Genomic DNA, 27,565 nt, shown 5'->3' on the forward strand with positions numbered 1-27,565 from the left:
CCGAATTACCGAAGCGCCGGGGAAGTCACGGCACGAAGGTCTGAGGACCTCGGGCCCGACGGGCGGGCAAGGAGGCCCACTCCGGCAGGGGAAGGGCGCTCGCTCGCTCGCTCGCTCGCTAGACGAGGATTTGTTGCTTCAGAGGGAGACCAAGAGACATCGTCGCCCGGCGGCAGGCAGTGGGAAGGCGCAGGACTAAACAGGCGAGCGGGCCAGAGAGGCCGGCTGGAAACCCAATCGCAGCCTCGCAGCCTGGAGGGGAGCTCTCGCCCTGCAATCCATTGGTGGAGCGCGCTGTCTTTTACGCGGGGTGCGGGCTGATGAAAGGACCTGGGCGGCTTCTCTCCGCAACGCCCCTTCTCCTACGTGAGCTTCTGGGTAACCCGGGCGCGTCACGTGTTGTTTTGCTGTTGGCAGAGGAGAGCGGAGCGCGAGAAGTTCCCTGCTGCTGCTGCTGCTGCTGCCGCCGCTGCATCTCTGGTCCTCCGGCGAGGAGCGCGCGCAGCACCGAACGGACTGAGCGGCTGGCCAGAGCGAGCGAGCAAGCGCGGGCCACAGCGGAGACCCGAAGCGGCCGGGGGCGCCGGGGTGGGGGACGCGCGAGCTGCGGGCCTCGCACAAGCGCTGCTCGGAATCGCCGCCCCGGAGCGGGAGAGGGGATGGCGAGTCCCCCCGCGGCGGAGCTTCCCGCCCGCCCGCAAGGCGGCCTCAACCGCAACAACAACAACAACAACAACAACCAGCAGCAGCAGCAGCCGCCGCCCGAGCAGCCGCCGCCGCCGCCGGGCGTGCGCAAGTGCGGCTACCTGCGCAAGCACAAGCACGGCCACAGGCGCTTCTTCGTGCTCCGCGCCGCCAGCGACGGAGCCGCCGCGGACGAAGCGCCGCCTCAGCCCGCCCGGCTGGAGTACTACGAGAGCGAGAAGAAGTGGCGGAGCAAGTCGGCGGCGCCCAAGCGCTCCATCGCGCTCGACTCTTGCCTCAACATCCACAAGCGGGCCGACGCCAAGCACAAGCACCTGGTGGCTCTGTACACGCGCGACGAGTACTTCGCGCTGGCAGCCGAGAGCGAGCCGGAGCAGGAGGCCTGGTACGTGGCGCTGACGGAGCTGCTCCGCGACAGCCAGCCCGCCGGGCAGGACTCCCCTGGGCGCCAGCCGCCGTCGGCCTCCCGCGAGGAGCCTCCGTCTCTGCCCGGGGCCTCGCCTTACCGCGAGGTGTGGCAGGTGACGCTGAAGCCCCGGGGCCTCGGGCAGAGCCGCAACCTCGCCGGCGTGCACCGGCTGTGCCTAGCGGCGCGCACGGTGGGGCTGGTGCGCCTCAACTGCCAGCGGCCCTGCGTGACGCTGCAGCTCATGAACATCCGCCGCTGCGGCCACTCTGATAGCTTCTTCTTCATGGAGCTTGGTCGCTCGGCTTCGACTGGGCCCGGCGAGCTGTGGATGCAGGCGGACGACTCGGTGGTGGCGCAGAACATCCATGAGACCATCCTGGAGGCCATGAAGGCGCTGCGGGAGCTCGCCGAGTTCCGCCCACGCAGCAAGAGCCAGTCGTCGTCATCTTCATCCAGTTCGTCATCGTCCGGTGCCAGTGGAGCATTGTCGGCTATGTGCAGTCGACCCATTTCGGTTCCCGGCCGCCGCCATCACCACCCGCCCTCTCTGACGGCGCTGCCCCCCAGCCAGGCCGGGCTTCTCCGCCGGTCGCGTACAGACACTCTGGTGGCGGGCAGAAGCAGCGGGAACCGGAGCCGGACTGCGAGTGAGGGTGACGGGGGCAGAGCTGGTTCACTAGCTGGCAGCCCCTCGGGGTCCGACGCTGGAGAGCCCCTGCTCGGCCGCTCGCACACGCCTGGGGCAGCCAGCTGCAGGCTCGGGAGCCAGACAGCTGCGCCGCCCGGTCGCTCCCTGGCCTTGTTGCGCTCCCCCTCCTTGGTGACAAAGCTGGCTACGGAGCCAGGCATGTTCTCCCAGCACCCTTCCAGCAGCAGCACCTCCGGCTCCCCTAGCGATCCTGCTAGCTTCCTGGTCTTTGAGGAGTTGGGTCCAGTCATGGACCCTTCAACAGCTAGTAACCACAGCAACACACCTGAGACTCCTCCTGACCTGCAGCTGGATGGCTACATTGCCATGGAGCGGGGACACCTTTGTTATTGGCCCTACATATGGGAGAGCGCTGGAGGAGACAAGGTTCCCAGGAAGCGCACTTACTCCCTGACAACACCAGCATATCGGCACCCCATGCCAACTCTTCTCTCCTCTGCCTCGCTGGATGAGTACACACTCATGCGGGCTACCTTACCAACAGCAGGGGCCCCTTCAAGGGGAACCTATACTCCTTACCCTGAGGACTACTGTGATGTGGACATTGGCTCTGGTGGAACCACCAGCAGCAGTAGCAGCTCACATCTAGGTCGCAGTGGTAGTGGGGAGGAGGGCTACATGCCCATGAGCTCTGGGGGAGCAGCTGTTTTGCCATTGCAAGGTGGTCCTGGTGGTTATATGTCTATGAGCCCCACCAGTGTGTCAGCCCCACAGCAGATTTTGCATCCTCACTCCCACAAGATCAGCAGTGATAGCTCCCTAGATGACAGTGACTACATGCGCATGTTGGGTACTAAGTTATCTGGGGAGAGTCCTGATGGGAGAATGACCAGTGGTGACTACATTGACATGTCCCCTTTGCTGTTGCCTCCTGTCTATGGATCTGCCTCACCTGTGCCCTCCCCTGATGGCTTTGCAGGCCAAGGGCTGAGGGGCCAGACCAGCAACTTCTATAACCCACTATCTCATGCCTGCCAAAGCCAGCCAAACTCTCTGGGTGAGAAAAAGAACAGTGACCAGTATGTGTTTATGAACTCACCTGTGGAGAGATTAACTCTCACACCCAAAGGGGAGTCCTTCCTTGCTATCTGCAACCACACAATGATGCCTTCAACCATTTACTACAGCCAAACTGAGAGCTCTCTTACTCCCTACATGAATGAGCAACCCCCTACAAATGAATCACAAAGTCCCTGTGGAGAGTATGTCCACATTGGATATTCACTAGCCTGTGGCAGCTCAGCTTCCTCACTTGGCTCTGGGTTAAATGAGCACAATAATTCCCTCATCCCCAGCTATATGAACCTCAACTTTGATGGGTCACAATCAGCAGCTGCGGAATCCTTGGAAGATGTGTTGATCCCAGGATCCTGCCCCAGCCCTGGGCAACCTAACAAACATTACCTAAAGGTTGAAATGGAGACAACTTTTACAACAGCCACCCCAACCCAGCCCATTTTACAGAAGCCAGAAAATGTTAATGTAAGCAGCCCTGTTACTGAATTGAAGCAACTTACACTTTCTGGGGTGCAGGCCTTCATCTTTGCCAGTCCTCCTCCTGATCCTAATCATGGCGCCAAAGTAATCCGTGCTGATCCTCAGGGACGACGGAGGCACAGCTCAGAGACTTTTCCCTCTAATACTACAGTGACGCCTGTTTCTCCTTCCTTTGCACACAGTCCCAAGCGACACAATTCTGCCTCTGTGGAAAATGTGTCCCTCAGGAAAAATGGCTTGTTAGAAGAGCAGACCAGCAGCCCCATGTGCCGGGAGACCTCAGCTGGCTTCCAGAATGGCCTCAACCACATTGCTGTTGATGTCTTGGAAGGAGACTATTTGGCAAGTGGTGGCCAAGGCAAGCACAAAGGCAGACACCCCTGTAATGAAAGTATCAATGGTACTTACACCAGTATAGACTTCTTGACCCACAATTTGAAAGAAGTCTCTTCAGTGAAAGGTAAGCTTCCTTACTTTAACCTTTTTCTTTTTCTTTTTTTCTTTTTTGTGTGGATAATGGATTGAAACACCATTATGCCCAGAGCTGCTGAACGTGATCAAACTTTGGTGTCTCATTTCACAGAGGTTTTTTTTTTAATCTGTAATGAGAGTTCTTCCAGTTCAATCTTTCTTGCTACAGTAACACCTTTAGGCAGGATTTCTGTGCCCACTGACCTGGGAGTAGGGGGACTTCTAACTAAATAGGAATATGAGTGTCCCTAATAGCTCCCCTGTACTGGGCTGTCCTAGGAGGAAAGAACTACAAAGCAGCTTCTCAGACATCCCTCACATGCTGTATAGTTACAGACTGCTATGTTTGTAGGAAAGTCCTTTTGTGGGGGGGGGGGGGGTTCTCCTGAAATCCTGCTTTCCCAAGAGGACTGAAGCGACTCTATGAGGGCTTCTGTTCTAGGCTGCAGTATTTTGTTGCAGGTCTAACTTAAGAAGAGTTGACCTCTAAAAGCCTAGTTTTGATAAAAGGTCAAACCAATGAGGTGACTTTAAAGGGGTTAAAGCAGTGAGGTGAAGTGGCCCCTGTAACAGAAGGATGTGGGATTACAGAGTATTACATGCTGCTGCAAGATCCAAGTTTGTGGCAAGTATTCTGGTGAGAGAACTCCAGCAGTTAAAATCACAAAATATGCCAAAGTGGCATGGAAACATAGACTCTTTAAAATATGCTCTTGTCAGTTCCAAAGCTTCCCTCTTCTTCCAGCATAGGAAAAAGCCACACATTTGGCAAGTTAAAAATGGGTTTATGTGCTTTAAGATTTTAATAACTTAATTAAGATTTCAATAACTTAATTACCTAGTTCTAGGAGCTGTAGTTGATGAGCCCATGAAGCAATGTGGTCCTCATGCTTGAGGAACATTGTACAGAATTTTGGCGGCTTAGGCATGCTGGCCACATGACCCAGAAGATGTACGCCAGTAAAGCGAGATGAGCGCCACAACCCCAGAGTCGTCTGCGACTGGACCTAATGGTCAGGGGTCCCTTTACCTTTACACACCAAGAGAGTAACAGGCAAAAGTAATGCACCATGTTGGTAGTCTGTGCCCTCAGAGAACTGGGTCATTCTGAACTTGTAACTGAGTAGTGAAGGAGCTCTGACTGCACCTGCATCTTTATTTGGCTAGAGTTTAGTGATGCCTTTACTTTCTCTTTCTTTTCAGAATGAAGAAACCAGTATTACCGCCATGAAAACTGCTTGATGAAATTTAAAACATTTTAAAATCCTAATACAGTACGCTTTTTTCAGTTCCATGGTTCTCATGGAGGGGAATTATCCCATCTCATTCACTGAGTTTGCAACACTGTTTGCATAAACTATGCTTTAGAACTTTGGACCTCTTCAGTAGGCTGACTGAGTGAGTGCCATTTTTTTCCCCAGCACAGTTGACTGTATTTATTTTTCAGCATGTTAGGAGGTTGTGTTTGCAACTGCTACAGCAGTAAAAATCTGTTTTTTTACTGGCACCCTTTCAAACCTCTACAGCACTACCTCAGTTAAAAATGAAACTGGATTTGTAATGCTGGTGTATAATGGCTGGCAATATCTTTTATCTCAGAGCTGAGTGTTGTCATCAGCCTTAATGATCATATCAAGAATCCTGCTGCCGCCTGGTTGCATCTTAGCCACTGGCTCCTCTGTTTAGTTAGCAGGCAAAGCCCAGGATAGGAACTGAAAAATTTAAGCCAAAACTAACTTTAAAGTTTAGGCTTCTTATCAGAATATTTATAATGGTTTTAAAATATGTAATGGAACATAATACAATTAAACTATACTAAGATATTCTTTACCTTGTGACATAGTTGTATAATTGTGTCTGTTTAGTTTTTTAACTACTTCAGGAGTACTTAAGGTCTTCTGTTTGTATGCTTTCATTTATCAGCTAATCATGATATTAGTTGAATTTCTTGTAACCAAAACCATATCAACATGCTAATACTGTAATGGAAGTGTATTTGTTGGTTTTGGACCAACTGAATATGTTCAGAACATAATAATGCACTTCATTTTAAAAGACCTCTTATAGGAACAAAAATTTTCATTAAAAGAATTTGGGGAGAGGGCAAAAACAAGTTATTCTAGAAATTCTCACAAGTATACGTAGTGAAAACCAACAGTGTCATAGCTGCTCTTTTATATAAAAAGGTAAAGGACCTCTGACCATTAAGTCCAGTCACGAACGACTCTGGTGTTGCGGTGCTCATCTCGTTTTACTGGCCAAGGGAGCCGGCGTTTGTCCGCAGACAGTTTTTCCGGGTCATGTGGAAAACCGGGTCATGTGGCGAAACCAGAGCAGTGCACAGAAACGCCGTTTACCTTCCCTCCAGAGTGGTACCTGCACTTTGACATGCTTTCGAATTGCTAGGTTGGCAGAAGCTGGGACAGAGCAACGGGAGCTCACCCCATCGCAGGGATTTGAACCGCCGACCTTCCGATCAGCAGGCCCAAGAGGCTCAGTGGTTTAGACCACAGTGCCACCCGCATCCCACTCTTTTATATATGTCACCCCAAAAGCTTGCACTATGATGGGTTATTTTTCACTCTCTTGTTACTTCTAACCTCTGTTTGTTTAAAGAGACTCTTAAAAAATTTATAATGATTTCAACTCTTGTCTGAGTCATAAGAAGTTTTTTTCTTGAGAATTTTCTGTACTGTGTTACCAGAAACAATGTATTACATGTTTATTGAGGTAGACAAAGCATCCAGTGTCTTATTGCTCAATTAAATGGAATGCAAACTGCTTCCATGCTGAGCATTGGGATTGAGGATTGTATAATAAGAGATATCTGAATGTAATCTCCACCCATTTAGTCTTCCTCTGAGGGCATGGGAAGGGGAATATTATAATGCTTCTGCTAGTAAAATGATTGAAGTATCAAAAAAGATTACTTTTAGTCATATCTGTTCTCCTAAACACCCCACCTTTCTGCCTGAGCAAGATGGTTGATTATAAAGCTGATGAGGAACGCTGAATTGCTGAAACCAAAATGTTATTGCCACAATAACGAATTTAGCCAGACAACATCTAAAACAAGGGAGCTTGAATATACTATAGTATACATTTCACAAAAAGCTTATGCAACTATTTATGTTCCTAGTTTACAATGTGGAACCAAAAGTCTGCTAAAACTTTGCAGTGTGTATTGATTAGTTCTTTGTACACCTTGCCTGGTTTTGATTTCTAAAAGTTATAAGCAGTGCTTTCTTTTTTGATATGTAATTGTTTCTAGTTATTGATATGTTAAATTATTTCTTGCCATTGTGACAAACACTTAGCTTACCTGGCTTTGTCTTCCAATGTGCACTCTGTATATAGGAGTAAATCAGTGATGCTGCTAGGGATGAGAATACATGGAACTAAAATAGTATTTAATCTTTACTGACCTTGGCTGCTCTTGTTAATAGAAACATGCAATAAAATATGTTATTTATTAAAGGAATAAATTCTTTGAGGACCTGTTCTTTGTAGAGATTTCTTGTCTATAAAATTATTCTTTATAGTTTGTTAAAATTTATTTTTATAGCTTTTCTTTTTACAGAAGTAACTCTTCTCTCCCTCTGTAACTATGATGCAGAACAGAACAAACCCAAAGAAAGTTGAGCCCAGATTATCCAATACAATAAAAGAAAAAATATGACACCATTAGGAATCAAAGCAATCAAAATATTTTACATGCTGTAGGAAGTCCCCTGATGTGGACATCAGGGGACTTCCTACAGCATGTAAAATATTTTGACTGCTTTGATTCCTAATATGTGTAATATAACAATACAATTCCACCATGAATTTGTCTGCCCCCATGACATTTTTATCTTATCTGCCACTTTTTGGTACCATGTGATAAGAGTTGCCCTTTCTAGTCCCATCCAAAATCTGTTAATCTGCATTCAGGCCACTACCAGAAAATATCCAATTAATGGTTTAAAGTGAACATTAAAGTTTTAATCTAGAAACAAATTCAACAGAGCCTTTTGTAGGCATTGACTAGTAATTTTGTGGATCTCTGTAAAGATAGAATCTAAAAATATGGCAAATTTGTTGCAGGAAGGATCCCTTAATTTTACACCTCCTCCAACACTCTGTCCCCATCTCAGTTATTAATAACACATTATATAACATATAATCTTAGAAACATGGCTATTTTCTTTCTGCATTTCTACATCAGGCTTGTAGTAGCAAGCAAGTAGTAGGTCCTCTACATGGAGAAGATGTAGAAATGCTAATGGGTGACAGACGGTGAAACTGCTCAATACCTGCGTTGTCTCTGTCTTCACTCAAAAGGAAACTGATGATAACAACAGATGATGCAAGGAAGGAACTGTAGCCCAAGATAAGGCTACTTTAGCTACTTTAAGTGAGTTACAGGGCCTCATGAGCTGCTGCTGCTTCATCTTTGGCAATCACTCATAGCCAAGTAAGATTGTCTTCCATGAACATGGTCTTAACAGTGAGTTGGTAATTCTGGATCCACACGTCCTTCCACAGTTTCCGGGCGGGAGTTGGTCACAGTGAGGTTTAGCCAAACATGACTTCCTCTTAGCACGTTTCTCCCTTTCTTCCTAAGTTTGAGCATCTTCAGAATCCATAACACCTTTGGTAAAGGCTGTTCTCTAATTGGAGTGCTCACAGGCCAGTGTTTCCCAGTTGTCAGTGTTTATAATATATCTTTTTATATTTGCCTTTAAACCTCTTTTGTTGAAAGTGCATTACACTTTCCATTTTTAAGTTTGGAATACAATAGTTACTTTGGAAGACTAATGAGGCATCTGAACAACATGACCATTCCAACAAATTTGATGTTGAAGAATCATTGCTTTAACACTACTGCTTCCAGTACACTGTCTTCCCAAGTGATGTGTAACATTTTTTGGAGACACCATATCCATGTTTCACAAGCATACAATAGCTTTGTAAACAAGCATTTTGATTTCCCTGCAAATGTCCCGATCCTCTGCACTTCAGTTGGGAGAAAGCTGCACTCACAGAGCTCAGGTGATGCTGGATTTTGGTATCAATGTGGAAAGATAACTGCCCAGGTAGGAAAAGTGATACACACTTTCCAACATTTGTGGTGCTGCAGAGGGGTTGTTTTGTGCTTGTTGTTTTGTGCTTTTTGGTGCAAGCACTTTGGTTTTGCGGATGTTGAGCAATAGGCCAAGCTATTCGTAAACTTCTGCAAAGGTAATGAGGATGGTTTGGAGGTCATCCTCTGAGTATGCACACACTATGTTGTCATCAGCATACTAAAGCTCTATGACGGAAGTTATGGTAACCTTACCCTTTGCTTTCAACTTACTCAAAGCGCTTTCCATCTTTTGATATGTTATTTCTACTCCGTAGGGGAGTTCTCATGGCAATGAAAATAATAGAAGTGGCAATTTTCATGGCAATGAAAACACAACCCTTGTTAACACCTGAGGCCACTGTGAATGGTTCGCTTTGAGAGCCATTGTTATCTGTGATTGTTGCTGTCATATTATCACGGAGGAGCCAAAGGATGTTCACAAATTTATATGGGCAGCCAATTTTCAGAAGGACAACCTACAAGGCATTATGATGTACAGTGTCAAAGGCCTTAGTCAGGTCAATAAACAACATGTAGGGGAAGTTTTTTTTTTCTCCTTAGTGGCACAGTTTCTATCTTTTTGCTAGATCTGAAAGGCCTTCCTTTCAATCTCACTGTCATTCTTATGAAACCAGTCCTTGATTTGGTACCCAACAGGCTACAATAATAGATGTTTTTAGCATTGTCCAGTGTTCCTCGATGTTATCAAGGAACTCCAAAAGCAGATGGTCCTTAAGAGTCGTTTGGAAGCAATCCCGTTTAATAGGATCTTGAAGAGCTTGAGTGTTCATTTTGCACCTTGGTTTCCTTCCCTGAAGACTTTGTTGAGGTATAATCTTGATAGCCATCATGAAATGTATTAATCGGTGATCTGTCCTGCAGTTGTCAGCACTCGTCATAGATGAGCACACCACGGCAATCTTCAGCTCAGACAATTACATAGTCAAAGAGGTGCCAGTGGTTCGACCGAGGGTGCTTGTTATAGGTAATAATAAGGTTGTGCGCTGCACATATAGTCAAAAGTAAGGTTCCGAATTGGTTGCTGTTGCCAATTCCTTCTTTCCCAATTTTCCCAGGTCACAGATCGAAATGCATCACAACTCTTGCATTAAAATCACCCAGGAGCATTTTTTTATCCTCCTTAGGCGTCTCCTTAGGTGTTTGGGGTGAGGGGTCAGAGTCAGAGTCTAGGGTAGGGATTTAGGGTTAGGATTTAGGAGCTAGGGCCCCTAAATTGACCCCATTTAAAAATGACCCCAACCCTTACCCAAACCCAACCACTAGACCTAACCCCTAACCCCTAACCCCTTAACCCTCGCCCTAGCCCCAGCCCCTAAATCCTAAACCCTAACCCTAAATCCCTACCCTAGACTCTGAGTCTCACCTCTAATCCCAAACAGTAAGGGTTAGGGTTTACGATTTAGGGTTGGGGTTCGGGTTCGGGGTTGGGTTCGGGTTCGGGCATTGGTAGGCAAACTAAGGCCTGGGGGCCGGATCTGACCCAATTGTCTTCTAAATCCGGCCCACAGATGGTCCAAGAATCAGCAGTTTTTACATGAGTAGAATGTGTTGTGGAATTTGTTCATTTTTTCCCTTCAAAATATAGCTGGCCCCCCACAAGGTCTAAGGGACAGTGGACCGGCCCAATGCTGAAAAAGTTTGCTAACCCCCTGGTTTAGGGTTAGGGTCTAGGGTTAGGGTCAGGGTCTAGGGTTTGGATCAGGGTTTACAATTTAGGGTTTGGGGTTAGGGTTCGGTTTAGGGTTGGGGTTAGGTTAGGGCAGGGGTTGGCAAGCTTCACCTGCCATGGGCCGGATCACTCCCACAGAGATCATCTGTGGGCTGGACTGGCGCAGCGCTATGTCGGAAATGGTGTCTGCGCATGTCCACAGCACTGGAGATCGCTTCTGCGCATGCCCAAACGCCGAAAATAGTGTTTGGACATGCACAGACCTGATTTCTGGTATCTGCGCGTACGCAGACACCATTTCCAGTGCCACTTGGTAAGTCCCTGCGCTGTGGTGTGCTGCTTTAGCGCAGTGCACAGGGGACTTGCCGAGCAGGCGGCTTGGTTTGCAGGCAGCTCGTGGGTCGGTAAAACCGCATCTGGCCCATGGGCCGCACGTTGCCAACCCCTAGGGTTTAAGGGTTTAATGTTAGCGGTTAGGGTTAGGATTTAGAGTTAGGGGTCAGAGTCTAGGATAGGGGTGTAGGGTTAGGATTTAGGATTTAATGTTTGGGTTTCGGTTAGGGCTAGGGTTAAGGGGTAGGGGTTGCGGGTTAGGATTAGGTTAGGGTTAGGCTCAGGGTCTAGGATACAGGTTTAGGGTTAGGAGTTAGGGCTCGGTTTAGGGCTAGGGTTAGAGTTGGGGTTGGGTTAGGGTTTAGGGTTGAGGTTTACAAGTGTTTAGAGCAAGTGGCTGGGCAGCAATGTCTAGTGGTTAGAGCGTGTGGCCGGGAAGCATTACCTAGTGGTTACAGCGAGGGACTGGGAAGCTTTGCCTAATTGTTAGAGTGACTTAATGGGAAGCATTGTCCAGTGGTTAGAGCAAGTAGCTGTGCTTAAGAGCGAGTGGCTGGGAAGCAAGCAGCACTTCCTCTGCTCCCAGTCAGTTAAAGGGGATTGCAAGGTGTCCTTGTGGCATAACTGGATACCTAAATATCCCTTAAAGTGCCATTTAAGAGTGCAACATCTAGCAATTAAATTCAATCACCTTTGAGCACAAGGTTGTGACGTTTTTCTGTGTAAGGGACACCTGCATATTTCTGCCTTTCAGCGGGATGGACTGGATGACCCTTGGGGTCCCTTTCGGCTATATTATACGATTCTTTGGAAAGTGCTTCAGAAAGAATAAACGGTGGGGGGCATTCTTTTAAGTTAGCTCACATGGCGAGGTGGTCCCTCTGAAACTTTATTATTTCTTGCATGGCAATTTGAGCTTGACATATGCTGTGCCTGTTTTTACACGGGGCTCCTCTTTCTGTTCTTGTGGGTGGGGGGGAAATCGGTCCCACTGATATTTCTTAGGTTTGTATGGGCACTGCTGAATTCCTGCTCCGAAAAGGTGAAGGAGAAGGAGGGAGGGAGAAGAGGAGGTGGAGAAAAAGTCAGCAGCCGGAGCTCAGGAGCTCTGCAGCCATTTTAGGAGAGGCACGGAGGATGGAAGAAGAATGGCAAAAAAGGGCGGAAACAGAATAGCCAGGATGGGGGGGACTGCATGTGGAGAGGCTGCGGGTGCCATTTTTGAAGAGGGAAATGGCTGCCCGGAAGTGGAAAAGGGCGGATAATGTTACCGTAGCTATTTTGGATGAGAGAATTAATATCCGGAAGCGCCTCCATTTATGGCGGTTGTTGCCAGCGGCGCCATTTTGTGTCAGGGAAATAGATGCCGGAAGCGCCTCCATTTTGAAAGATGGGGGGAGAGGGACGTCGGCGGCAATAGGCGGAACTTCTCACGGATCTGGGCAAATCGCTGGGCGGATTAGCTAACCCTTTCCTCTCCGAGGAAGACGGAGCCGCGTGTTTGCCACCAGCCGGAGCTCGCGGTCCACGGGTAGCCGCTGGCCCCGGAGGGCGAGTCCTCTTTGCCCCTTTGCCTGCTTCGTTGAGAGGGGGAAATGTGTGGCCTTCATGCGCGGTCGGGGAACCCTTGGTCAAAATTCATTTTAAGGGCTGGGGGGGGGGCAGAACCGAATTAACGGCGACGCAGGGTGTTGTCTTTTATTGTTATATAGTGGATTTATCTGGCGGTTCACAGGATAAAAAGACGGGGTAGAAATGTCTGCAAATAGTTTTTAAAAACACCAATAACCTTCCCTCCCAGAAGCGTTTAAAGGCTGTAGAATATTAATTAGCCCTTTAAAAATGCCTAAAAAGAACATTTGGGGCTTGGTCTCGTCCCCCCTAACCCCTAACAGTAGAGGTTTTTTAATTTATTCTATTTTGGGGAGAAACACCCTCTGGCCCTGTCTCCTTTCCCCATTTCTCAGCAACTCGCAAGTAATTGCCTTGAGATCTCTATTGCATTTAACCCTTAGACAGCTTTTGTGAGCCTAATCAAGCAATGTGCTTAAAATTTAATTTGCTCAGATGAACCATTGCTTCCATCAGTGGTTTTGGAACCAGGTAATTCCTCCAGATTTATCCACACTAGCCAAGTAAAGTCAAAACACATTGCCACAAGAATAAATGGGGATCAGCCCCTGCTATAGTGGCCAGCCCCAAAAGCCATTTGTGTTGTTAGGATTTTCAAAAGCAGAAATAATATTTACAAAACAGCAACTTCAGACCAGTTTTGGACACTTGCAGCACTTTGCAATGTTAAGAGGTGCTCTAAAGAAAAGCACTTTCTACATTCATGAGCCTCATTTCCCCCCCCCCCCTTTTGCTGGAGGTATAAATGTTGTTAGCTGAAATATACTCAGAGTCGCAAAGTGATTTCATGCTCTTTATTCAGCTCATAGTGGTGAGGAGGAATGAATGAATGTCCCCTCAAAGTATCTGCTTTATATACATTATTTACACAATGGGCTGCACATGATTGGCTAATTCCGGAATTCTACTGTAAGCCAATCAAGTTGTGGATTCACTTCTATCTGGAGCATGATTGGGTGGTTCCTGCCAACCAATCATACTGCTGCATTGTTCTAGGACCAATCAGACTGCTGCATTCTGAATCCTATTGTTCTAGGACCAATCAGACTGCTGCCTTTTGGATCCTATTGTTCTAGGACCAATCAGACTGCTGCAGTTTGGATCCTATTCAACTCAGTACATAACATTAGCAATGTGCAATCACCCTGAAGGCTTCAGGCCTGCTCCTGACTGTTGAAATGCTCCTGGGGAGGCTGTAAGTCAGTCAGTAAACTCTGCTTCCAGTCAGTAAACTGATTGCAAGGTGTCCTTCATGGCATAACTTGCAGCTGCAGGAGAATATGTGGATACCTAAATGAAAGTGTCCTATACCTAAATGAAAGTGTCATTTAAAAGTGCAACATCTAGCAATTAAATTCAATCACCTTTGAACAGAAGGTTGTGACACCTGCATATTCCTGGGTTGCAGCGAGCTGGACTTGATGACCATCACAGGATTCTTTGGAAAGTGATTCAGAAATAATAAACAGAAATAGCATTCATTTAAGTTAGTCGTATGATGGCACAGTAGTCTCACTTCCCTGTAAACTACCGTATTTTTCACCCCATAGGGCGCACCTAGTTTGGGGGGGGGGATAAAGGGGGGATTATTTTTCCCCCCAGGCTGCGCTCCCTGGGTTTCGGGCTGCAGGCTGCTGTCTGCAAGCCTTGGGAGCCCGGCAGGAAGTCGCGCCAGTCTCCCCAGGCTTGCGGATATCTGCCTGAAGCCCGGGGCGCACTGCTCAGCACGCCCCCGGCTTCGGGATGCAGGCTGCTATCCGCAAGCCTAGGGTGGGAAGTCGCGCCTGTCTCCCAAGGCTTGCGGAGAGCTGCCTGAAGCCCGGGGTGCACTCCGCTGCGCTCCCCAGGTTTTGAGCTGCAGGCTGATGTATGCAAGCCTAGGGAGCCCGGCGGGAACTCCCGCGGGCTCCCAAGGCTTGCGGATAGCTTCCTGAAGCCTGGAGAGCGAGAGGGGTCGGTGCGCACCCCTCTGCATTTGCCCCATAGGACGCAGACACATTTCCCCTTAATTTTTGGAGGGGAAAAGGTGCGTCCTATAGGGCGAAAAATACGGTACTTTATTACTCCTTGCACTGCAATTTGAGCTTGATATATCCTATGCCTGTTTTTACATGGACCCCCTCTTTCAGTTTTTCTGAAAGAAACCTGTCCCACTGATATTTCTCAGGTCTGTATGGGCTCTGCTGAATTCCTGCTCCAAAAAAGTGGAAACACTATGACAAGCTTAAAAAAATGTTTTAGTATAACTTTATGAAAAATACAGAAGCTTTTCTACTAGGGATAATGGACACAGCATTATGGACACAGCATAATGGACACGCAGCAAGAGAAGATCAGAAAATATTCCTCTATGCCACATGAGTGGCAAGGATCCTAATTGCTAAAAACTGGAAAAAAGAAACTGTGCCAACAAAAACGGAATGGCAAGACAAACTGTTAGAGTATATTGAACTGGATGATTTATAGGTGGTACATGACTCCAGTCAAGCTCGCAAAAATTTACCACTTGCCTGATAATAAGTGTTGGAAATGTAAAGAGACTGAAGGTACATTCTTTCACCTTTGGTGGACATGCCCAAAGATCAAGGCTTTCTGGGAAATGATCTATAATGAAATGAAAAAGGTATTTAAATATACCTTCTTGAAGAAACCAGAGGCCTTTCTTTTGGGCATGGTCGGCCAATTGGTGTCAAAGAAGGACAGAACATTTTTTATGTATGCTACAACAGCAGCAAGAATACTCATTGCAAAGTATTGGAAGACAGAAGATCTACCCACCATGGAAGAATGGCAGATGAAGGTTATAGACTATATGGGACTGGCAGAAATGACCGGCAGAATCCGAGATCAGGGAAAAGAGACGGCGGAAGAAGATTGGAAGAAATTTAAGGACTATCTTAGGAAATGTAAAATTATTGAAGGTTAGAACGATGTTGATTCAGAAATTAAGTGGTTATAAGCTGTAATGATTATGTGATTAAGAAAAGAAAGGTTAAAAATTATACAGAAATTAGGGGAAGGATTTGCTGGATTGAATTAATTAGAGATTGGAATACAGAAAGGGGAGGTATGAGGAGGTCGGGAAAGTAAGTTTTATGAATATAAGGGATTGAAATTATACTTGTTGTATGTGTTTTGTATGGTTTGTATGTATTTTTACTGTTTTTGTTTTTGGGTTTGTTTTTTCTATTTTATATAAATTCTTAAAACCTTAATAAATATTTTATATAAAAAAATAGACTATATTGAACTGGCTAGATTAACAGAGGCAATTAGAGATCACACTAGACAAAGAGTTTCAAAAAGCATGGGGGGAAAGCAGAGAATACTTCACAAAACAGTGCCCTAAAATACATATGAGCTTCCTTGCAGTGGGTTGGACTTGATGCCCCTTTCATGTCTCCCATGCTCCCTGTCTCTCTTCCTCTCCTTTTAATGACACTTCCCCCACTGGTTATCAGGTCTCCATAGGTAATCCAATTTCCTCTCATATTAATTTTCTTTACGGTCATTACCTCAAGCGGTGACAACCAGTGTGGAACTTTGGGTTCCAGTATATTCTTGTACCTATCCCAAATTTCCAATATAGAACTCCTAAAAATATGATTCACAAACCCTTTATGACTTTTCTTCTTCTCCAACCATAAATATGCGTGCCATCCGAATCTGTTATCATGACCTTCCAAATCTAGCAATTTAGTATTTTTTAATTTTATCCAATCCCTTAACCAACAAAGACAAGACGCTTCATAGTATAGTTTCAAATCTGGCAGGGCAAAACCTCCTCTTTCTTTCGCATCAGTTAACAACTTAAATTTTATTCTTGGCTTTTTGCCCTGCCAGATATATCTTGAAATCATTCTTTGCCACTCCATGAAGATCTTTGTCCCCTTAATTATAGGAATCATCTGGAACAAAAATAACATCTTTGGGAGCACGCTCATTTTAATTGTTGAAATTCTACCCCAGAAGGAAAGTTTCATCCTGCTCCAAACTTCCAAATCTCGCTTAATTCCATTCCACACCGGTACATAATTATTTTGGAATAAGTCAATATTTTTTGTGGTTAACCATATTCCCAAGTATTTTACCTTCTTAGCCACTTCAATTTCAGTTTCTCTTTGCATTTCTTCTACCAAAGTCTGATCCATATTCTTCACCAGTACTTTGGTTTTTTTCTTATTTAATTTAAACCCGGCTACCTTACCAAATTGATCAATCTCCTTTAAGACCTCATTTAAACTATTAATAGGATCTTCCAACGTTATTACCAGGTCATCGGCAAAGGCTTTAACTTTGTATTCATTTTGACCTACTGTTACCCCTTTTATTAATTCATTTCTTCTTAATGAACTCATAAGGACCTCCAGAACCGTTATAAATAACAATGGCGAAAGAGGACATCCCTGTCTTGTTCCTTTCCGTATCTTCAACTCTTCTGTCAGTACATTGTTTACAATCAATTTTGCTCTTTGCTCTGCATAAATTGCCCTTATACCGTTGTAAAAATCGTTCCCCACTTCCATCATTTCTAAATTTTTTAACATAAATTCCCATGATATATTATCGAATGCCTTCTCCGCATCTACAAATATTAATAAAGCTTGTTTCTCATTCCTGGCAGCCAGATACTCCAAAATATTTATTATATTCCGCACATTGTCTTTCATCTGTCTGCCTGGAAGGAAACCTGCCTGATCTTCATGAATAAGTTCTTGCAATATCTTTTTTAATCTTTTTGCTAATATTCCTGCGAAGATCTTATAGTCTGTGTTCAGCAATGAGATTGGCCTATAGTTCTTCACTTGTGTTAAATCTGAGTCTTGCTTGGGGATAAGTGTGATTAAGGCTTCTTTCCACATTTCCGGAATATCTTGTTGTTTCAAAATGTTGTTCATCACTTCTTTCATTGGTACCATCAGGGCTTGCCTCAGTTCTTTGTAATAACTCGACGTAAATCCATCTGGTCCTGGTGCCTTTCCTTTTTTCAATTCTTTTATAATCTCTGTTATTTCCTCATTCTCAATTGGGGCATTCAGTCTGTCTTTCTTTTCTGTCGGGATCTTTTGCACCTTTTTTTCTTTTAGATATCTTTCTATTTTCTTCGTATTGTTCCTTTCTCTGTTACTATACAAATGATTGTAAAAGTCCAAGAATCCTTTCCTGATACCTTTGGGATTTTCTATTTCTTCTCCATCCACAATAATTTTATTAATTGTGTTTTGTTCCTTCCTTTTCTTAATTTGCCACGCCAGCCATTTTCCTGATTTGTTAGCGAATTCAAAGTTTCGTTGCCTAAGCTTTTTGATATTCCATTCCACCTCTTTGTTGATTATCATTGCAAATTGCGTTTGTAATGCTTTAATATTTTGTTTTATTTTTATATTGTTGGGTTTCTTGATTAATTTTTGTTCATTGTCCATTATTTGTCTTAAAATTTCCTTTTTTCCTTTCTCTCTGTTCTTATTTTTTATCGCATTTTGTTGGATGAAGAACCCTCTCATTACTGCTTTACTTGCATCCCAGACCGTGCTCATTTTTGTACCTTTGTTCATATTGTCCATAAAAAATTCTGTCAATTTTTTCCGCGCCTCATGTGTAATTTTTTGATCATCCAACAAATAGTCATTTAGTCTCCACCTAAATGATCTTTCTTCATAGCTTTTAATTTCCAATTTTATTGGGCTATGATCGGAAATTACTCTTGGCTGTATTTCTATTTGTTGAATTCTTGGCGTTAGCTCATTCGAGACCCAGATTTGATCTATTCTTGACATTGACTGATTTGGTTCCGAATAGAATGTAAACTGTTTCTCCAGTGGGTGTCTTAGTCTCCAGACATCAATTAAGTTGCAATTTTTCGTCATCGAAAAAAAAGTCTTTGGTAATTTCCCTTCTTTGCTCGCTTCTTTGTCTCTCAGTCTATCCATTTCCATTGAAACGACTCCGTTCATATCACCCATTAATATCACTTTTTGATCCATGTAATCAAAGAGTCTTTCCTGCAGATTTCTGTAAAAATCAGTCTTATTTCCATTGGGTGCGTAGATCCCGACAATTATTAATTTTTCGCCTTGCCATTTGATCTGTATCGCAATTATTCTTCCTTCTTCGTCTTTGAAAATTTGTTGAGCTTCAATATTTTTCTTTACATATATTACAACCCCTCTCTTTTTCTCCTTATCTAAAGAGATAAATTCATTTCCTAGTCTGTTATTGATCAGAATTTTTTTGTGTTTCCTTGCCACATGAGTTTCTTGAAGACAGATGATATCCAGATTTTTCTTTCTCAGATACTGTTCAATTTTGTTGCGTTTTTTCTTATCATTCATCCCATTAACATTCCAATTCCAAAATTTCAATGCCATATTTTCTCCTAAATTAATTTTTTTTTAAACTTTATTATTCTTTATAATCTATGCTCTTCTTGATCTTCCTCTTCTTGTTCATCATCCATCTCTCCGTTCTTCTTATCCTTTTCTTCCAGAAATTTCCCCCCTAGAGGCCCAGTTCCACCCACTGCTCCTCTTTCTTCTTCCTCTTCTTCCAGCAATTCTTTATATCGTCTTTGAAATTTGCCTGTTTCCTCTGGACTGGTGAGTCTGTGTCTTTTGCTTTTGTAAACAAAAGAAATCCCCTGTGGGAATTCCCATTTAAATTCGATCCTGTTCTTCTTGAGGATCTGGACCAATGGTTTATATGGGTCTCTTCGTTTTAACAATCTGACTGGAATGTCTTTAAAAATAATTATATAATTCCCATCAATATTCAATCTTTTTTCTCTATTTTTTTGAAGTACTAGATTTCTCATATCTCTGTCCTTAAAAGTAATCAAGCAATCTCCAGGAAATTTCCTTGATTTTGTCGTTTTTACTCTCATCCTAAATACGTTTTGTACAGCTCTCTCCACTTCTTCCTTTTGTAATTCCAGCCATTGTGCTATTTCATTTACTAATTTCTCTCTAATATTTTCACCTTGAGTCTCTGGAACAGCTCTCAACCTAAGATTCACTTCCCGTTGCCTCAATTCATTCATCGCAATTGCGTCCCATATCTCCTCTTGTGACTTATTTACCTCTGAAAGTCCCGCCTTAATTTTCTCTTCTTCCCGCTTCATGTCCTTCATTTCGGCTCTTGTTTTCTTCATTCCTTCTTCCAGCGATTGTGTTCTTTTGGAGACTTCTTTAATTTGACCTTTCAGTTCTTTTACTGTTTCCTCGATCTTTTGGTCCATTTTCCCAATTCTTGAATCAACCTGTTCAATTCTAGTGTCCACATGTTCCAATTTATCCTCTAAATTCTTTTCACTTTGCCTAATTTCTGCAAACATTTTTAATATCTCTCCTTTGAAATCTGCTTCTGGTTTTGATCCTCTTCTATCCCCTGGTGTTCCACCCTCCCCTCCTTTCTTCTGTTGGTGGGTCATTTCCACAATACACTTTTATCCCCTCACCAAGTCAATAATACGTAATGACCCACCACCACTTCTCCCAACCTTAGGTGAATCCTACCTCCCGTACCAATCTAACCACTTTTAACAGATGATTATATATATATAGTCCAGTACTTTGTTTTCAGTCCATTCAAGTCCTTTAAATTTGGGGAGAGTAGAATAGCCCACCACGTTAGAAATACTCTTCTTGCCACCAATTAGGCTAATCCAATCAAAAGTCGTAAAAAAAGGGGAAAAAAGGGGGGGGAAAGCCAATTATATTCCAATTGTGTCTCCAAATAAAGAGGAAAAATTTGGTCACTAAATTATTTCTTCTTTTAAGATTCCAAGTCTTCTGCCACCAATTAGGCTAATCCTTTTATGTTCAAATAATCAAATTGTAATCTCACAAAAAAGCACTTCCGCAAATATACCCAGAGGAACTCCAGCTCAGAAGAGAAAAACAAGTTGTAGTTATCCTTCTGTCCACCAGGGGTCAAAAATCTCCGAAAGTTAAACAAATTAAGGAAACGCAAAAAAGCCCAGAATTTAATTTTATAGTCCAAATTACCGGTAGCCAATAAATTTATAATCCCAATAGTCCGTAGAAAAATATTTATAAAAGGGTAAGTAGCGCCTTAAAGCAAGAGTGGGAAAAGTCCTCCATATTGCTGTAAATCAACCGAAAGGACAAAGAAGGAACTAAAAAAATGGAGTCGGAAACTCTTCTTCCGTTGCGCAGTTCTTTTAGAATGAAACCACGAACGGTTTCTCTGTCCTTTTCCTTCCAATCACAATTCCAAAGAGGGCCTTTTTTATGCCAAATTAAAGTCCTCTGTCTCCCCTTCTGACTTTAGTTCTTCTTATATTATTTTGTATCTTCTAGAAAGTTAGTTTTTTGCAAGTCAGGAAGGGAAAAGAAACAATAGCCGCCAGCGGCAACTTACTTTCACTTTTGACAGCTTTGCTCTGTAAATGCGTCCGAACTGATTGCAGAGAAATGCTGGTCTCGTAAATGCCTATTTTTCTTCCGGTACCTTCCTTACAAATTATAGCACTGCCAATTAAACAAATTAGGTCCGAATTTCTAAATTTCGAGAATTAAGCGCTTCCCCTGCAAGCTCGGGGCTTTGTTTCTCGGAGGTAGCTATGGCTTCCCTTCAGCCCGCTAACCCTCCCCGCCGCTCTCTTCGCTCCTTTTGGGAGTTACCTGGCGGCCGGGTGGTCGGCGTTTCGGCTCTCCGCGGGAACCTGAGTGTCTGAACACCCTCCAGACACTACTTCTGGGGGTCACTGCGCCCTGTGACACCCCCAAATCCTCCGAGAAACCCGGGATTTCCCAAGCGGAAAAATCCCCGCTTGCGCTGGGGTCGCTCTCAACCGGAAGTCACCCCCATCACGTCATCTCTCAAAGCATAGGAACTGTAGTTTCCTATGGGGGGAGAGAATATTCTGCACAAGCTTTCCCAAGGGAACTCTGGGAGTTATAGCTCTGAGAGGGTCTCTTTGGGAAACGGAACAAACTACAGTTCCCACGATGTCCCCCCAAAGCACCCTGGGAACTATTGTTTGCTCTGGGTGAATCATAGAATCATAGAGTTGGAAGAGACCACAAGGGCCATCGAGTCCAACCCCCTGCCAAGCAGGAAACACCATCAGAGCACCTCAGGTGTTGAGGGTTGTGGAATCTGAACAGTAAACAATCTGTCCTTGCATTCCACAGTATACAACTCCTTGCCGTCCCAAGCCCATTTCTCTTCCTAGGGAACTCTGGGAACTGTAGCTCATGGGAGGAACAGCACTTGATGCCCTGAACTCTGGGAACCAATGGGCTGGCACCGCCGAGTGTCGCCTTGGCCTGCGACTTTGAAGGCACCACCTGCAGCTGGGAGGACGTCAGCATGTCTGGGTACTGGTGGCGCCCAGGGTGGGGCAGAGGCTGGGTGCGCGGCCCCGACTCCCCCTTCAACCACACGCTGGGCACTGACCAGGGTAAACTTGTTTCATTTGAAAGGCAGAGAAGCATTGCTAAGCAGTTAGAGCACCCCTTTGACCTGGTGCCCCCCAACCAGGCTGGTACATGAGCACCTCGGAGCAGCGAACCAAGCCACCTGACTCCACTCCCTGACCATGAGTGACGCGGCCACAGCCTGTGAACTCCGCACCTGGTACAGTATGGCCGAGAAAGGTAAGCTTGGGGCACTGGTGGTCAGAAATCCAACAGGCGCAGAGCCATGTACTTGGCCTTTTTCCCTGTGTGGAGGAAATGCCACCAGGCACAGTTGTCGTAATTCCATATTGATATCACATATTACATTTCTAAGCTGCAGGACATATCGTGGTGATATCATATAATTATTATTTATTGATTTCCAGACTACTGACCCGCCTGGTAGGGCCGGCATAATGAAATACCATTCTTATCATGAAATTTACCGATGCCCTGCTTCCCGTCCCCCTTTGGGATTCCTGGCAGCTGACCGATAAAAATGAGAGCAGTTGAGACGAGATGTCATTCTGCAATTCTCGCAGGGTTCCATCTCCTCTGTTTATATATCTATGGTTCCCATCTGCAAGGGTCAGGCTAGATGACCCCTGGTTCCTCACCCCTCCGCCCTTCCCCTGCAGGACTCAACGGGAGCTTCCCAGTGGAGCTGAGCCATGGAAGCCAGATTGTCCCCTGTGGCGAAGCCCTACGTCACCCTCAGGCGCCCGGCGCCCCCTGCTGGCCTACACCGGAAGAATCCGCAGTGCTTTCCAGGTGGGTCTTGGGCTCCTCACCCTGCCCGGCCGCTCTTTATCTGGAGCATGTCAAGAGCGCAGGTGACCTTCTTGGTGATTAGTGTGGCACTGGACAATGTGTAGTTCAGGAACTGTCGCCCCCAAAGTAAAGCTTTATTTTCCGCCTCCCCAAAACCTGGCCAACCAGATAGATTGCTTGGAGGCAACCCATTTATCGTCCCAACATTTCCAGGTCCCCGGAGCTGCGCCCCAGGCGAGCCGTGCCTGCCAAGCGGCTGCGTGGCCCCTGCCTACACCGAGGACTGTGGTGACGGTGGAGATGAACGGGGTTGCGGTGAGCGGTCAAGGGGGCATTTGAGGTCAGGGGAACATTGGCACCACCAGGAGGGAGGGCGTTACCAGTGTCGCAGGAAACCCCCCCCCAATCATTCAGCTTGTACAAACTTCACACACACTCACACTCACACACTACATACACACTATACACTTCTGTTATAAATTCCTAGAAAATCAACCATACATCGGATTTGCACTGTTCCACTTTTATTTTACTCCATGAAGGAAGGAGTAAATGGGGAAGGTTTGATACAGGGCAGCCATAATCCCTTCAGCATACCAGCACATACACAGGAGCCCTGCCCAGTTGCTATGCCAACCCTAATGGTCCTAGACAGAAGACCATCAAGATCCCAAAGAACTTGCATATGGGAGTGGATTCGGCACTGACTGGAACAAAGGACAATAATCAGCTCTTCCCTCTGGGGGCAGGAAACTGCAAACTCCCGTCTGTCACCTGGAAAGTACTCATGGGGGGAAAGGGGGCACCAGCCAGGAGACAGGACACTCAGGTTACCACCACAACTCCTCCCTCAACCCCTCCTTTCTGTGATGTATGTTTCTGGGGGTGGTCTTGATCTACAGGATGGCAAAAGTCTTTATAAGGTCTTGCACACCATTTTTCTGGGTCCTTCCTCTCTCCTGCAAGTGAGGGGAGCACCCTGTTGCAACAGATCAATAAAGGCCAAGCTTTTATTGGCTTCTACAGGCTGCTGTTTTGCTCCAAGTTATCCTGGTTGGTGTCTTTGTTTTTGTCCAAGGGAGCCCTCAGATTTTTCCGTTAACACCAGGAAACCTCCCATCCAGGCCAAAGCATTTGAGGAGGGTGCAGAGTATGCTGGCTGAAAAGGGGCTTACTCTGGGGAAAATCCTGAGCGGAAGTTGCAAGTTGGTGGCCCCCACTGCCTCTTGTGGCAGTAAGTTCCATAATGTGCGCTTTGTAAAGAAGTACTTCCTTTCTTTGATGTGTCCTGAATCTTCCAGCGTCCAGCTCTGTGAGTTCTACTGTTATGAGAGGGAGAAAAACTTTCCTCTATCCACTTTCTCCAGGCCATGTCTCATTGGCCTGGAGAAATCACATCTTTGCACAATTTAATGCACAGTCAAAGAACAAATAGAAAATAGGAACAAATAGGAAAACTCCCCTGCATTTGCTAAATAACCACATCCCTCATTTGTGTTGCTGGGATAAATTTATTTAACACTGACGAACTCACCTGCCAAAACACAGGAGAATATCAACAATCCAGCACAGAAAATTTTACCCATGGTGTTTTGTTTTTCCAGAATCAGCTAAAACAGAAGGGAGAGGTCACCCGTTAACCTGTAAGGGAGCAAATATTCCTTTGAGAAGTTTCTCCCGAAATGGAAGGCACATGAGACTCTGTAATTCTCTTCTTTGGGAGGTGGGTGTCATGCAAAGTGGCCTTGGGGAGCTGGATGCGAAGGAGGCACGTCCCAGGCCTTTGAACTGCAACAAGAACAACCTGGGAGCATCTCTCACCTCCTCACTCTGGGAGCCTGCACCTCCTCACTCTCTCAATCACTCCGCTCCCAGGCGAGAACAAAGACCAACCTCTCTTGTGGGGTTAATGTTACATATGGTGTTCCCATTATGTAGGGACTGGTGATTCGCTTCATCATTAGGGTCCAGACTGAGGTTCCCAAGGTGGCACGTGGACTCCATGGCACCCTCTTAGCACTCACCAAGGCCCCCTCTTAAAAAAGTTTCCCCAAAATCTGTTAGTTTTTACAGTGCTACAAGACCATTTGTTTTGGCAGTTGAGGGATTATTTATTTATTTATTTGTATTGCCTTTTATTTTACATCACTGTAAATTATTAAATAATAAAAAATAGTGTTTGTTATTTAGATCAATCCATATAGCTCATTGGGCAGAGCACAAGACTCTTAATCTCAGGGCCATCCTTTGAGCCCCATGTTCCCAGAGTTCCCTGGCAAGAAGGGAACCCTACCCCTAACAAAATCCTAACTCTAACCCAGGGGTTGGCAAGGCCATGGGCCAGATCACTCCCACAGAAATCACATCTGTGCGTGTCTGCGGCTCTGGAAATTGCTTCTGCGCATGCCCAGACGCTGAAAATCGGAGTTACTGTCCATCTGAAGATCATAAGGCCTTTTGTGCCTATATCAATCCCTCAGGTGGTAAAATCAAAGAAGTACAAAATACTTTATATATATATATAAAGTATATATATATATTTTATATATATATATATATATAAAAATATATATATAAATGTTGGAAACAAGCCTCCTTCTTCGGGAGAAGCTGGCAACTCTCCCAGGCTCCCGGCTTGGTCTCCGGTGACCTCCCTGGCTGCAATCCCCGCAGGATCCAGGCTAGGTCTCAATAGGTGACACTTCCCAGCGTGGGAAATGCACACCCCCTCCCTTCTGCTTCCCTGTAAATCTATGTAAATACATAGTCTATTTGCAGCACTACAGAAAACATGTCCGTTCACTTCAAAATCCAGCAAACAAGAGAGAGAGACTTCCTGTACATATGCAAGAGGAAGGTCTCATATTACACTCTTCACAAAGACTTTTCCAGCCTGTGAACTTCCAGGAAGCTTCTTTCCCACAACTAGCCATATCACATGATGTCAACAAACTGGCTGTCTGCAGCTGCGATGAGCTCATATTGTAACAATAAATTCCAACACACTGAGGAGCCTTTGCTGAAAGGCTGCGGGGAATCAAACTCACTGAACTTCAAAGAACTTCTGAGAGAATGTGTATAGGATTGCACTATAAAGGCCTAAAATTTTGACCAAGACTCATGGGTTTGAGTCCCATGTTGCGTGAAAGATTCCTGCATGACCCTTGGGGTCCCTTCCAACTCTACAATTAGCGAAGTATACATCAATATAAAATAAAAATGTGCTTTTAATGAAAGGGCTTCTGCTGTGCTGTTTTTATTGCCATTATTTGGTTTTACAAGATTTTTATATGTATACACACACAGTTTTAATTCTATCAGTGTTTAATTGCTTTTTAATTGTAGATCCCCCGCCCAGGTTTTAGCTTGTCTTCTTTTCATCCGTAAACTGCCTTGGGTCCCCATCAGGGAAAAAGGCAGGGTACAAATAAATGTATAATAATTATAATAATAATTTCAAACTGGTCATTTTTTGTTTTCAATATACAATGCTGGCAAGAGAGAAAGGCCACCCATAACTTAGAGTGCAGAGGTGAAACAAGCATATGATCCCCCAATGAGGGGTGTCATAGAAATTTAATAAAATTAGTTTAATCAATGTAATAATAACATTGCCTTGACCTGCTTGGCTGAAAAATCTTGCATGGCTTCTGGAAAACCCAGTGGAGGTCGTAGTTGAACTGCGGGGGGGGGCACATGCAAACACCTGGCCCATTGTCCCAGGCCTCCTTGCCACTGACATCCTTTTTACGCATAACGCTGTGACCTCCAGGTGCTTGGGTCCCCTAGAAACACTGGTGAGGTGAGCTTTCATTTTCTTTTCCCACTGAGGATTGGAAAGAGTTGAAAGATTAGAAATATTTGAAAAAGATGGAGAAGAAGATCCGATAAGACCATTAAAACTAGCTGCTTCTGGTTGCTAACCTTTATTTTGGCAGATTATTATCAAACAGCCCTGGCTTCTTTTTTTGAAGTTTACAAAATAATAATAATAATAATAATAATAATAATAATAATAATAATAATTGTACCTCTTACCCATAAATCTCAGGGCAGTTCACAGCATCAGATAATCAAAATAAAAAAAACACAAAATACATAATAAAGACAACCCAATAATTTATAGCCAGCCAAAGCTTGACTTTCTGATATCTGATGATATCTCCTATTAGAGGGACAGGAGCAGGCTTGGCAAAACTAGAAAGAAGTCTAACGGAAATTCTCTGTGCCTCATCCTTGAATGATTTTGCTCTCTTGCCCATCATAAGGCAACCCCAGTGGGCAGCTCTTCCTCGGCTGACCCTTTGTCGGAAGGAGGGGGGTCCCTTGCTTCAGGGTCCTTGCTTGAGGCCGGGGGGCCTCTGTGGCCTTCCCTCCACTTCGACTGGAGACCCAGCTGCCCCCTCCCCCGGACAGGGAAAGCCGTGACAGCTGGACAGCCTCAAGGTCCGCATCTTGCCTCTGAAGAAGCTTCAGCTGCCTCCGAAGACGCTTCGGACATTTAAGCCAGTGCAGAAGTTGGCAGCCAGGTTGCTAACCGGGGCAAGACGGATTCAGCATCTGACACAGATCCTACCTTGACAGCACCAGCTGCACCCAATTCCAAGGGCTACTTCTAATGGAGAAAGCCTTCAACAGCTCAGAAGAAGGAAGGAAGGGGTGAGAGAAAAAGGAAAGAAAGGGAGAGGGAGAGAAAGGGAGAATTGGAGGGAGAAAGAGAGGAGAGAGCAAGAGGAAGGGGAGAGAAAGGGGAAAAGAGAGGAAAAATAGATGGAAGGAAGGAGAGAGAGAAGGAAGAGGAATGGGAGAAAGGGAAAGA

The 27,565-nt window shown here is 45.2% G+C and overlaps 2 protein-coding genes and 1 long non-coding RNA gene across 7 annotated transcripts in view; 2 read left to right on the forward strand and 1 right to left on the reverse strand.

Moving 5' to 3' along the window:
• Positions 1-7,276, forward strand: part of IRS2 (insulin receptor substrate 2) — a 7,533-nt gene extending 257 nt beyond the window's left edge. The window contains exons 1-2 of the mRNA XM_083606418.1: positions 1-3,780; positions 4,995-7,276. The exon at positions 1-3,780 is cut by the window's left edge and continues 257 nt beyond it. Coding sequence (XP_083462544.1) covers positions 321-3,780; positions 4,995-4,999 — 3,465 coding nt within the window. The 5' untranslated portion in view covers positions 1-320 and the 3' untranslated portion in view covers positions 5,000-7,276. The remainder of the gene's footprint in view (positions 3,781-4,994) is intronic.
• A 5,420-nt stretch (positions 7,277-12,696) lies between these two features.
• On the reverse strand, positions 12,697-13,791 carry LOC310759518. The gene is made up of 2 exons (XR_014546368.1): positions 13,667-13,791; positions 12,697-13,286 (listed from the first exon to the last, which is right to left on the reverse strand). It is a non-coding gene; the product is annotated as an uncharacterized lncRNA (long non-coding RNA).
• Positions 13,792-21,383: 7,592 nt separating this feature from the next.
• On the forward strand, positions 21,384-25,982 carry LOC310759500 (uncharacterized protein). Of its 5 annotated transcripts, none has more exons than XM_083606813.1 (5): positions 21,384-21,563; positions 21,655-22,173; positions 22,614-22,746; positions 22,960-23,061; positions 24,351-24,935. In XM_083606813.1, the coding sequence occupies exons 2-4, from the start codon at positions 22,116-22,118 to the stop codon at positions 23,036-23,038; spliced, it is 270 nt and encodes an 89-aa protein (XP_083462939.1). In that variant the 5' UTR covers positions 21,384-21,563; positions 21,655-22,115; the 3' UTR covers positions 23,039-23,061; positions 24,351-24,935. The 5 variants fall into 5 exon arrangements, with proteins under 5 accessions (XP_083462939.1, XP_083462940.1, XP_083462936.1 ...); XM_083606814.1 differs by lacking the exon at positions 24,351-24,935 and adding an exon at positions 23,234-23,763; XM_083606810.1 differs by lacking the exons at positions 22,960-23,061; positions 24,351-24,935 and adding an exon at positions 25,525-25,982.
• Positions 25,983-27,565: the final 1,583 nt, after the last annotated feature.

Source organism: Podarcis filfolensis (genome assembly GCF_964270895.1).
Source record: "Podarcis filfolensis genome assembly, chromosome: 3".
In the NCBI taxonomy this organism is placed as follows: Eukaryota; Metazoa; Chordata; class Lepidosauria; order Squamata; family Lacertidae; genus Podarcis; species Podarcis filfolensis.